The sequence below is a fragment of the Arvicanthis niloticus genome, chromosome X, assembly GCF_011762505.2.
Source record: "Arvicanthis niloticus isolate mArvNil1 chromosome X, mArvNil1.pat.X, whole genome shotgun sequence".
Taxonomy (NCBI): Eukaryota; Metazoa; Chordata; class Mammalia; order Rodentia; family Muridae; genus Arvicanthis; species Arvicanthis niloticus.
Genome location: NC_047679.1, coordinates 9,733,023 through 9,745,886, shown reverse-complemented (window position 1 = coordinate 9,745,886; position 12,864 = coordinate 9,733,023). Strand labels below are relative to the sequence as shown.

Sequence of the window (12,864 nt, the reverse complement as noted above, 5' to 3'; positions counted from 1 at the left end):
AATTGTATTCTTTTATTGCAAATTAATTGGGCTGATAGACAGATGCTTTTTAAAAATCTTAGTAAATGCAGTAGCTTATAAAAAATGCACAGGGAATTACAAGTGATGCTTCTTCCCATTATTTAACATGGGCATGTCACTTTCAAGGTGAAATTGAAGTTGGTACTGCGGCAGCTGTTTCAAATTCATCATTTTTACATAGGCACAAATACAAAAAAATGAGATGCTATTCTGAAGCTATGATGGCAAATCATAGAGAGGTTAATGACAGCCTCAGTCCTACCAGCAAGATACATCAGATCCCTCCTAATTATACTGAATAAATTCTTACTTATATCCCATGTTCCAAAGCCCACAGGAATATGCAGAGAAAACAAAGAGCAACGTAGTAAGATTTACTGCATTTTCTCAAACCAAAATTGAGAAATTGACAGGAGAAAACCATTGAACAAAAATAGCTGCTATGAAAGCAGGAGCAAATGTAAGAGGTAGAAGGATTCGTCTGAATGAGGGGTGGCAGGAGAGTGGAGAGCCATCCTTCCATCCTCTCCTCTGCTGTAGCTGCTCATGTGGTTTTTCAAATCTTTTAACAGCCTTTGAACCATTGTTCCGCGCGCCTCTCGTGTCCCCTTCACCCGCGAAAGAGAGACACGTGAGGCAGTATTCGGGTATTACCACAGACGAGGCTTTACTTGTAACAGCAGAAGCGGAAAGACGGAAAGACAGGAAGAGGCACAGCTTAAATACACCCTAGAGTGACGTATTCACTTCTGATTGGCTGTTCACTCATCACCCCATATTACACCCGGGGATGGGCAGTGACTTTGGCACGCTTTCTGCCTTTTGCACCTTCGAAGTCAGTTGTTTACTAGTGGGAGGACAGGATGTCCGCGCCATCTTGGAATGGCGAATGTTGACATGCTCACTGCGGCTCCCAACAAACCATCATGACCCAGACCTGATAACTTAGCAAATAGTTGGACTTGAGTCTTTGGATAGGCATCTGAGTTTCTTTCTGACCAGTTTTTAAAGAGAGAGAGAGAGAGAGAGAGAGAGAGAGAGAGAGAGAGAGAGAAATCCCTTCTCAGAAGTGGTAGCTATCCAACCTTTAGCAATTTACATCAAGTTACATGAGAAAATGCCTCCATAAAATTTTCCTGTAGGCTATGCTATAGGGCATTTTCTAGTGATTGATGTGAGAGGTCCAAGCCCAGTGGGATTGGTGCCATCCCTGGACTGATGGTCCTGGGTGCTATAAGAAAGCAGGCTGTGTAAGCCATGAGGAGCAAGCCAGTATGCAGCACTTCTCTATGGCCTCTGAATCAGCTCCTACCTCCAGGTTCCTACCCTGTTTGAGTTTCTTCCCTGACTTCCCTCAGCAATGGAAAATGACCAGACAGCTCCAAGATGAAATAAGCCCTTTCCTCCCCAAGTTGTTTATGGTCACTGGTTTTTATCACAGCAATAGAAACCCTAAGGCAGGCCCCACACCTTTTGTCTTTCTCATGAACTAAAGCCTTCTTAAAATGCTTTCTCTCACAGGTTCTTCCTACTCCTGTCACTCGTGGTCATGCTAGATATGAGTCTACTTTGTAGTACAAGGAGAGAAGTATAAGGATATCAGATTAGTCCCAAGTTGCCACCACAGAATGACTTCTACCTGATATACTATAGTGTGGATCAGACATGACAAAAGCCTTACTCTTCCTCTTGTGTGTATATGTGTCTATTTCCCATGTGCTCAGATGTTTGTGTGTGAATGGTGCATATATGTATATGCATGTACAGAGCACAGGACAACCTAGTACTGGTATCATTCCTCACTCACTATCCACCTTTTTTTTATTAGTTTATCTTATGAGACCAACCATCTCACTGGACTGGACCTCACAAGACAGGTTAGGCTGATTGGCCAGTAAGCCTTGAGGGTCTGCCTGTCTCACCTGCCCAGCACTGGGATTATAAACATATTACACCGTGTCCAGTTTATTTTTATATGGGTTCTGGGCATCATATTGAGGTCTTCGTGCTCACATGGCCAGCACTTTAGCAAATGAGCTCTCCTTTAAGAGTCGTTGGATTGACTTTGCCCTCTTTCTTCACTGTCACAACCCCCAGTAGTGCCTATCATTTGGCCTGGCATATGGTAGAGGTGCACAATAAATATTTTCTTGATGAGTATTCAGTACTCAACTTTGTTCAGGTTAACTTTGCATGTTTATACACAAATGCAGTACTCAAGAATGGCCATCATTTACAATCATCACTGACTTCACAGAAGTAGTTGACTTAACAGATTGGAAATTTCTGTTCTTCCCATCAACACTATAGAGATGTTTGAGGGAGATGAAAAGAGTGAGAGCTACCAGTTTGGGGAATGGGCCCGCTCTCTAGAGTCAATGTCCTTCCTTCATCCATTAATGCATTCAACAAATATTCCTGCTACATTTCGAATTTGACATCTTTATATTAAATGTTTGTGATTTGATTAACAGTAAACAAAGCATGGGAAACCCTCTGCCCTTATGAAACTTACTTTCTAGTAGGCAGAGAGACAGAAAATAATAGGCATAATAAATATGCAAATGATAGAGTCTGTTGAATAAAAATACATACTTTCAGGACAGAGAATAGGTCTAATGATGAAGCAGAAAAATTTGCATCATTAATAGAATTGGTGCTTTTACCCTGGATGAAATAGAAAAATCACCTAGGATTTCCAGGGAAAGGTGGACCACAGACTAAGTTGCATTTTATAAGTTACCCTTACTACTCTATTGAAAATAGACTGTGGCTATAAGGGGGATGGAAACAAGACAAATATTCTGAAGTGCATCAGTGTGGGGAGAGCAGGAGATGGGGGAGGCTAGAACCAGTGTGGTAGTAATGAGCAAGCTAGGAAGGACAAGTTCTAAATATGCTTTGAAATGAGATCCAAAGAGGTTAAATTTACTTGGCAAAAGACAGATGTTAAAGATGACTTCTAGATCTCTGCCTGAGAGATGCTGAAAGCTGCAGGCAGAATGTGTGGAAAGGCAATAAACAGACACTCATTATTGCTTGTATTGAGATTGAGATCTCTGTTCCACATACAAAGAGAGATGTAAAAGAACATGAACATAAGTCTGGAGTTTCCAAGTAAGACCCAGAATACACATGTTTAAGGATCATCATCATAGAGATAGCCATGGAACTCGATTTAGTGACTGAAGATGGAGAGAAGAGGACCAAGAATTGACCCTATAATGTTCCAATGTTTACAAGTCATGGGAAATAGTAGAAACCAGAAATCAAGGGTGTTTAAATAAGGCACTACATTCACTTTCAAGTACCAGGACCAAGAAGGAAAATTACCAATGAACATAAAACCAAGAAGGTGTGATATCCTGCGGTTTATAGAATGAATGTTTATCCAGAAGAGACTGGTGCACATCTTTGTTGAAAAGATTGAGAAAAAAAGAGGGGCAAAAAGATGGAATAATATGGAGGTCCTGGTAATGTTGAGGAGAGGAGTTTTGCTTCAGTGGTGGCTAGCAAAGCTTCATAAAGCCAAGTTTGATGGAAATGAGAAGAAGAGAGAATGGGACTGATTAGAGAGGAGCAAAGAATTGAAGTTATTCTTGAAAGTGAATGTGGTGCCAAGGAAAGTTGTTTTTATTAACTATTGGGTGTAGTTCTTGGAGGCGAAGACATAAGAGATAAAGAATTGATAATGTCCATGAACACTCAAAAGGGGTTAACTTCAAGTCTATGAATGGGGGCATGAAACAAAGATGACACACAGATTGTTAAGCATTTTGAGTAAAGATCTGAAGAATGTGGGCAAGTTGGACATGTCAATAAGACATGGAAATGCAAGAGATGAGAAGTTCATTTGTGTTTAGTGATAAATAAAGCAGAATATGTGGATACAGATGTTGGCAAGTGGAAGTTCTCTGATAGCTGTAATATGCTCATTGGGGTAGTAAATAGGCCCAACAGTTGAATACTGAGACTACTTTCAAAATACTTACATATCAGTCACACAACCACTTTCTTACTACTGCAGCTGCAGACATTCTGCTCTGAGTTCTAAACGTTCATTCAAACTTTACAAATGCCTCTTCTAACTGGTCTCCTTGACTGTGACTCATTATTTATATGGTCCATTAAAACCAAAGCCTATTTGTGCTACTCTTCTGGTCCAGCCTTTAGATTTCCATTTTCCTCAGGCAAATATCAGTTTTTGCCTTTTCTTCCCACCTTCTACTTCTCACACACTTGTATTTTCCATGCCCACCTTCTTGCTATCTCTTAAATCAACCAGTTATGACCATTGCACAAGACAGGTAACTAGTCTTCTGCCATCTCATATGTTTCTCATGGTTCCTACTCATGTATTCCTCAACCTTCACTCAAACACCCCTCACTCAGTGTGGCTTCAATGACCATGGCACTTACAATAGCAATTCTGGTTTTTTATTTCCTGCCACCCTTTCTTACTCAAATTTTATAACCCTTATCAGTATATAATGTATAATATAGTCAGTTTACTCACTCTATAATCAGTCTTTCACCACTAGAATATGATACAGGAAAGCAAAGAGTTATATTTTATAAAATTCTTACAATAGCATCTACTAGACTGTTTCTCAGGGGAAAATCAATGGAGACAGGTGTATAAAGTGCCAGCAAGTGCTCTTGATTTGTATTGTAAGATTCAGGACACACTGACTTCTAGTACAAACGACAGACATAGCAACATAAAGGATGGTTACTGTAGCTTTTAATGCTTAATTTTTATAATAAAAGTTTTCGAGTAAATACAGATGTAGAAAAATTATCCTAAGGAACACAATACTCCTTATAATGAGTCTTAACAATTGTTAGATTATTGTTTGCCTTAGTTTGTCTACTTCCTCTCATTGCTGAGGTATTTTTAGAGAAAACTGAAACTATGGCATTTTATCTCCCACAACATTCCTTAACATTATTAAAGTATTCAGAATATTTTCTTAGTAGTTGCAATATCATTAGCAAAATGATTCCTTAATAATATTTAATAATACTCTGTCTTGGTTTGGGTTTTTATTGCTGTATAAAACACTATATACAAAAACATCTTTGGGAGGAAATGGCTTGTTTCCTAGTAATTAGAACTGTGAGGTCAAAATTTGTCATGAAAGGAATTCCGGGCAGGCACTTAAGACAGGAACCTGAAGGCAGGAGCTGATGCAAAGGCCATGGAGGGGTGCTGCTTACTGACTTCCTCCTCCTGGCTTGCGCAGCCTGCTTTCATATAGAAGTTAGGATCACTACCCCAGGGATGGCACTACTCACAGTGAGCTGGGCCCTCCTGCATCAATCACTAATCAAAAAAATTCCCTACAAGCCTGCTTAAAACCTAATCTTATCGAGATTTTTTAAAGCATTTTCTCAATTGAAGTTCCTTTCTCCCAGATGACACAGGCTTGTGTTAAGCTGGTAAAAAAAAATCTAGCCAGGAAATATTCCATATTGAAATATTATTATTCAAATTGTGTTAATATAACAGTGAAGAGTGTCAGAGAATTTTATGCCAAATTTGCAGTTTTTAGCCAAACTTCCATTTGTGGATCCAGAATTCCTCACCCAATTCAATGGGCGATTAATGATTTCCTTCTCATAAACTATCTCCCCCAAACAGATGAGATTAACAAGTTATGACAGTTATATGTTTTGCAGACTCCTATGTGTGCAGTCCTCTTCACCCTATCAATAGAATGTGTTGGGAGAAGAGGGTAGCAGCCAGGCTCCTGTGCTCAGGCATCTGTAATGCACAAAACATGCAAATATAGTGGGAAGTCAGGGTGGTAATATTCTAGTTGGTACTGAGCTTTGTTTTTATTAGAAGATGAAGGCCAGTAACCCTTTATCTCTTAGTGACTTTAAACTTCCATCTTAGCACTTGTTTTTACTTATTTTTAGTTTTTGCATACTTTAAAAACTTTAAAAAACTATGTATTATTTATACATAGAAAATGAAGATATTAAATGTGCCCCTCAAGGTTGACCAATGTGCATGTCAGTGTAACCTGGGAGCTCTATGAAGATGTAAAATATTTCAATAATACCCTCCCAATGCTGCAGCAACAGCTATTTTATTTCCTTCTATTTCTGATCCTTATTCCTAGACATTTTCCAACACTATATATTTACTCTTTCATTTAGCACAATGTTTCTGAAGGTTCGTACTTTTTTTATTACTGATTAATACCCCACTATAATCCAGGTATCCCATATAGCTTCAGTGTATTTCTCTGTCCTCCTAGAAGGATATCTTTTTATAATTTGAAGAGTTAAAAGATAGGCATTGTTCCTCCAAAAGAGCAATGTCCCATTATTGCCACCTCTTGAAAAAATGGTGGAGAGATATAAGCATGCACTAAAAAGTAAGTTAATTTTGCTATGCTTGGGAATTTCCTACCAGAGAGGATGAAGAGCTTTGAGGTGAAGATTTTTCTATTGAGCTAGATGGTGTTAGTGCTGATGCCTCATAATTTTGGTTTACGTTTTAGTTCTTTTTTTGTATCCTCTCAAAACGTTTACTGTCTTTTTTCTTTTATTGTAGGCTTTGCTCTTCTGGGAGGACACCCTTCTTTTCTTACCACACAAGACATTCACTTGGGTGTGAATGAAAGTCTCATAGACACAGCTCGGTTTGTAAAACTTTTTTTTTCTTTCCAAAGTTTATTTCAAACTCTGATGGATTACTTTAAACAAGAAGATGCTGCTTCTCTTGAAATAATGGTTTTCCTTCTCAGTGTCTTTTGTACTTTCTCCCCTTAACCGGACTCTTTATTTAATGTTTGAAATGCCTCTCTTTCATTCGAGTGTCTTAGTTTGCTCCCATTGTTATGATAAAGACCAAGGTAAAAGTAACTTGGGCAGGAAAGGGTTATTTCATCTTAAAGTCCATGTGAGTCCATTTTAAGATGAAATAAACCTTTTCCTAACCAAATGAAGAAAGCCAGGACAAGAACTCAAGACAGAAACCAGAATGCAGGAACTGAAGCAGAGGCCCTAGAAGAGTGTTGTTTAATGGCTTGCTCAACCAGCTTTCTTAAATCATCCAGGACCACCTGCCCAGGGATATAGCATCACTCACACCAAGCGCGCGCGTGGGGGGGGGGGGGGCGCTCTTCTATTGATTGGCAATCAAGAAAATGCCCCCGCAGGCAATCTGATAGAAGCATTTTCTCAATTGAGGTTCTTCTCTCCGATAGAATACAGCTTCTGTCAAGTTGATTAAAAAAGAAAAACAACCTAACAAGGACAATGCTGAAGTTTTTATTTCTTAGTAATTTACTTTTTATTCTATGTGTATGGATGACCTTCTTGTTTGCACGTCTGTGCACAATACAAATGCCTGGTGCCCTCTGGGACCAGAAGTAAGCATTAGATACCTTAGGATTGGCATTTCAGAGGGCTGTGGGCTGCCATTTGAGAGGGAGTTGAACCTGGGTGCTCTGGAAAAGCAAGCAGTGCACCTAACCATCCCTTTTAGAAGTTTTATAGAGAATTATTATAAAATTCCAAGTTAATAAAATTAAAAATATTATCAAGATGACTCTTACATTTAACAATCAAAGAAGCGGGAGTATAAGGAAACTGTCATGTTTGGTGAGTCATAGCTTGTCTGTATCAATGCTATGGATAGCTAACACTTAATGGACACTAACTATAGGCAAGTGTTATCTTAACTTATTTAACCCTATTAACAATCCAAACAGAATGACACATGAAAGTGATACAACATAATCAGGAACACACATACTAGCTGTGATAGCACAGGGTCTCAAAGTCTGAGGTATTAATATAGCACAGATTGCTAGAAGAAAATGACAGACCATTAAAATACACACTCACTGAGAAATTAGCACAGAATGGCTCTACTCCATTCAACATGTAAGGTCACCGTGTATACTAACCTGCACCCAAAACCTAGGAGAAGAGAACACGAGAAAGCTGTGTTTATTTCCAAGCCACCTTCCAGAGAAGGACCACAATCAATGGCAGCTACACTACATTGGCTAATACTAGTAGGTCACACTCAGCTAGAGGAAAGCTGGGGGTGGGGGTGGCAAATGACTCTAGCTCCCGTATAATGTTGAAATGTTAAAACACAGGTCTTCTGACTTCCTGTGAAATAAACTTATAACTATATCTCCTTTAGCTCATAAATTCAAAGAAAATGTCTTTGTTAAATGTTTTATACCAGTAGAGACATCTAACTTTTCCCCTAAACAACTTATGACACAAAGCAACTCTTTCCAGATGATATGTGCTTTTCATGACAGCTCCTTCAGAATATGCTAGAGAATTTGCCTTAGGTGACTTGCTAAAGAGATTTCAACAACTCATCTTCAAGCCTTGGATGTTTGAAAATGTCACATTATTTCATACAAAGCAATTGAGAGCACTAAAACGTGATGTCATTGTCCTCTGGACAACGGGGACACAGAGAATAACTGAACACATATTAGAATATATTTTCAAATATGCTGCTACTAACTGAGATTATATTTGCCTAGTAATTCTTATTCCACAAAAGTAAAGAAGACTTAATTTATAAGCAAATAACCAAAGCAAATGAAAGGGAAAAGACAAAGTTACCCTTAGGAGAGAGGTTTTGATGGAATGGCTCCAAAGAGCACCAGGTGAGCAGCGGTGAATAAATCGTGTGTGAACTAATGGCTGCATCAGTACCCAGCTGAGCGAGCATCCAAGAAAAGAGAAAGCAGTGCACACTGGCAGCTAGAACACTCATTCCTGAGTGGACTGTTAAGGATGCTCAAAGCAAAAGTCAAACGTCTAACCACAGTTGAGAGCTGGGAATTAATATTTCTTTGCCTGCTCTCCAAAGCAGTCCCCACAGCCTGGGAGGCTTTAGAGAAACTCCACACATATCCTGAGCAAAGAAATCTATTCACAAGCTCCAACAGACCTGTGACCTGTTGAGTTCTTATAATTACTTCTATTGTTGTGTATGGTAGAATAAAGATAAAATTGGATCTATATAATTCTTTCTGATCACTAAACCCAACATAAAAGGTTAAATAAAAATAGTAGTTACTTCTTCAATAATACGTCTTCAAGGATGTTTACCACAGACCTCTTGTGGTAAACTTTTGTAAAATTTTTTCGAATAAACATTATTTGGCCGAGATTTTTAGACAAAGAAGCTGTGGCAGACAGAAGTGATGAAACTTGGCTGTTAGGTCGGCATTTGCATATTTTGATTACCCATGGATTCTGCTTCTATCCACAGAAAGAAATGTTATAGAAACTCCTGACTTGGAGCTCCTCGAGACCATGCTGAGGGTTGGTCTTTGCTGACATGCTATATTAGCCCCTGTAAGACTCAGCACAGTCATACCTGTGGCTATGATTGATTTTAACAATAAAATGCCAAATACAATCAGCAATGAAATTGATACATGCAGTAGAGTTCAGGAGAAACTGGGTGGAAGCTTCTAAATCTGTTCTTTTGGAGCCATGCAGGATATATTTAATTCATTAAGCAAGGCCATGTGACACTGTATATGAAATATTGACAAAGGCCTACAGTAGACTCACTTCTCAAGTTTTGCTGAAGACTGGTCACATTGGCACACCCTACCTGGCATGTAACCAAATTCCTGCCCTGATCCCTCCTGACAGAAAGTATGTGTTTACTTCAAATCATGTGGTTTATAAGAATATTTTGGGCACAGTGTTCTCAGTTCCTGGGAATGGTGAAAACTCCTCCAGTGAAGTCCCCAGATGTTATTACAAGAACCAGCCTTAGTTCAGATCTTTTAAAGGTTAACAGGTTGCTTTTCTTTGTTAATTAAACATTTTACAACATTGCTTCCTCTATTAAATGAAGGACTTCTAATCCCTAAGAAGATGAAAATGATGGGGAAAATGATGTTATCTGTTTCTTTCATTTGTGTGTGGCCAGCAGTGTGTGTGTGTGTGTGTGTGTGTGTGTGTGTGTGTGTGTGTGTTTGACAGCATACATGTGTGCATGTGGAGATCAGGGAACAACCTGTAGGAGTTGGTTATCTCCTTCCAAAATGTAGATTCTTAAGATTGAAATCAGGCAGCCAAGTGCCTTTTCCCACCAAGCCTTCTCACCAACCCTAAAATTCACCAAAATGTATGTGATATATAATACAGATAAAGTTCTCATTACTAAACAGAAATGTGCCCCAATGTAAGCATCTGTACATATTGAAAGAACTGATTTCAGCATGATACCCCAAGACCAAATTCTCAGTACAAATTTATTTGTCCCAGAGGGCAGGGAATAAGAGACAAAGACAGGAGATAGAGAATGAGGAAAAGGAAAAGGAAACAAGGGAGAAGGAGCAGGAGTATTTGTCCTAGAAGTAGAAGAGAGGCAAAGGACTGCCTCCAGATAAAGAGGGGACAGAAGGCAGCCCATAGACAAATTGCAATTTATAAAGGTAAAGGGGGATTAATTTCGATTGGACAGGTTAATTAGGGTAGGCAAAAGGGCTGGACTTCAATATTTTGATAGCTGGATCTTGGTAGTCAGCCTTAGGAGGAAGAAGTGGTCAAGTAAGGGAATAAAACTTGGCAGTAGCTTTAGAAATGTGATCTAATGATTTTTAGCAAGGCAGAGGGAATGGGGGAGAAGGACAAGGCCTGCCAGAGCCATGTATCCTATGCTTGGGCTTGCTAGAGCTCCTTCACCTATGTGAACACTTTATAGAGTAATCTGAATCCTGGTAGAAATGGAAGGTAAGGAGATTAATACCAGGAGTTTGAAAAGCTAATTTGGGAGTCGATAAGTTTGTTAAAATGTAAAATTCTCACCCAATCCTTACAAGTTCCAGTTCTCCAGTTAAGTTTTGTGATAGTTTATAGAGCTCCAATGATGATTTAAGTGTAACTGGAGTAATTTTGAGAGACAATGTCTGGGGAGAAGGCTTGTTCAGCAAAGTGCCTGAAGTGCAAGCATAAGGACCTATGTTTTGATCCCTGGGATCTACAGATAAGCAAGACATGATGGCACAAATATGTAACCTGGTGTGGAATGAAGAGAGGTGAACCCTTGTCATTGGTTAGCCAGCTGGCCAGCTTAGCTGAATCAGTAAGCTTCAGGTTCAGTGAGAGGGCCTATATCATATAAATAAGGTGCAAGCCATACCAATGGCAATGTCTGACTTGCACTCACACACACACACACACACACACACACACACACACACACACGAAAATGTACATATATCACATACACAGGAGAGAGGTGGAGTGTAATGAAGAGGTGTAGGAAATCCAGACTGTTGTGCAGCAATATAGACTAACGAAACCATGATAATAAATAAAGAGATAGATAATAAGATATTCACATAGCTTCAGGACAACTGCTGATTATAAAAGGTGAAATATAATGATGGTTAAATTATTCCAGATTGTGTGTGTGTGTGTGTGTGTGTGTGTGTGTGAGAGAGAGAGAGAGAGAGAGAGAGAGAGAGAGAGAGAGAGAGTGCATGCATGTGTTTCTACTATTAGGAAAAGGAATAGGTTAGTTATTGGGCATCTTGCATTGAAAGCCGAAGCTCCAAGTACATATATTTACATGCCAGAAGAGATAAGACTCTTGGGTGATATTGAGAGCTGGAGAAGTATGTATTTGCTCAGTGACTTAAAAAAGGAACTCCACAGGCTCCGTGTGAGATAACTGGGAAGGTCATACCTCAAGGGCAGATACAATTAGAGTGAAAAGAGAATACATGTATTCCAAACTGGACTGAGAGATGGGGCTTCCAGAAAAGAGTAGCAGTTCTTGTAGAAATGTGACTTTCTTCTGCGTATCCCATGACTGCTTATTCTGCCAAATTATCTGACAAACAAGGTATTCTGAGATGTAGATATTCAATAAACCCAAATTGAAAAAAGACAAAAGAAATCCACTGCCTTCCAGAGAAGTGATTGAACAGGAGAAGGAGGAGGGAAGTGAATCTTAATGGCATCTACCCTGCGATGTGCACTGAGCAACCCTTAGCAATTGGATCCTTTGCCTTTTGTATAAGTTAACTTTGGAAGATGCAATGGCATTGTGGGGTGTTTGAATGACAGTACTCGCCCTTTCTAGTCAAGAGAACAGTGCACATCTGACACTGATTGATGGCAACTGCTTTTCCAATCTACCTGTCTGGCTGCTCTGGGGACCTGGGACAATAAAAAGTGCTTGTGTGTTGGTGGAAGATGAAATTGGGGTGGAGATTCAATAGATGTAGCCACTGAATGATGGGGGATAAAAGCAAAACTGGCCATTCTCTCAATAACTGTTAAATTCAGTCTCCAGAATATCACTTATTCTTTTAAATGATTTAATTATTCAAAAATGGTTGTTGCATGCCAGTTTTTTCTTAAATCAATCACTGTTTTAGCATTGAGAATCAAATGCTGATTATGTCAAACAAGATGTTTTGGGGGGTGGGAATATATGGTATTGCTTTGGTAAATAAGTAAATAAAAGTAGATTGAAAGATATTCTAGAATGGAGACAAGGCAGGGTGACCTACCTTACATGGGATGGTCAGGTTTGCATGTGAACATCAAGCTGAGAGCTTAATTAAAAGAGATAGCCAGATATAAAAAGCTATAGGAAGAGCATCACATAGAGAATGAAATTCTGGAGAAAGGCCTATGGCAGCAGCAAGCTGGTTATTAAAAACCAGAAGGAAATCCTGAAATGTCCTAAAATTAGCAGATAAATATATTTTAAATCTAAAAAAATACATATATACATATATGTATATATAAATATGGGTGTCCTCATCTTACTTACTAAAGGGAGGAAAATTAAATGAAGCCATGTGCACTGTG

At 39.0% G+C, this 12,864-nt stretch overlaps 2 protein-coding genes across 4 annotated transcripts in view; one reads left to right on the top strand and one right to left on the bottom strand.

Annotated features, from left to right (window-relative positions):
* Positions 1 to 12,864, top strand: part of Otc (ornithine transcarbamylase) — a 64,641-nt gene that overhangs the window by 17,774 nt on the left and 34,003 nt on the right. For all 3 annotated transcript variants that reach the window (XM_034485626.2, XM_076918299.1, XM_034485625.2), the window contains exon 4: positions 6,590 to 6,677. In XM_034485626.2, coding sequence (XP_034341517.1) covers positions 6,590 to 6,677 — 88 coding nt within the window. The remainder of the gene's footprint in view (positions 1 to 6,589; positions 6,678 to 12,864) is intronic.
* The window catches only part of Rpgr (retinitis pigmentosa GTPase regulator), a 113,037-nt gene that overhangs the window by 96,354 nt on the left and 3,819 nt on the right, over positions 1 to 12,864 (bottom strand). The window lies entirely within an intron of this gene.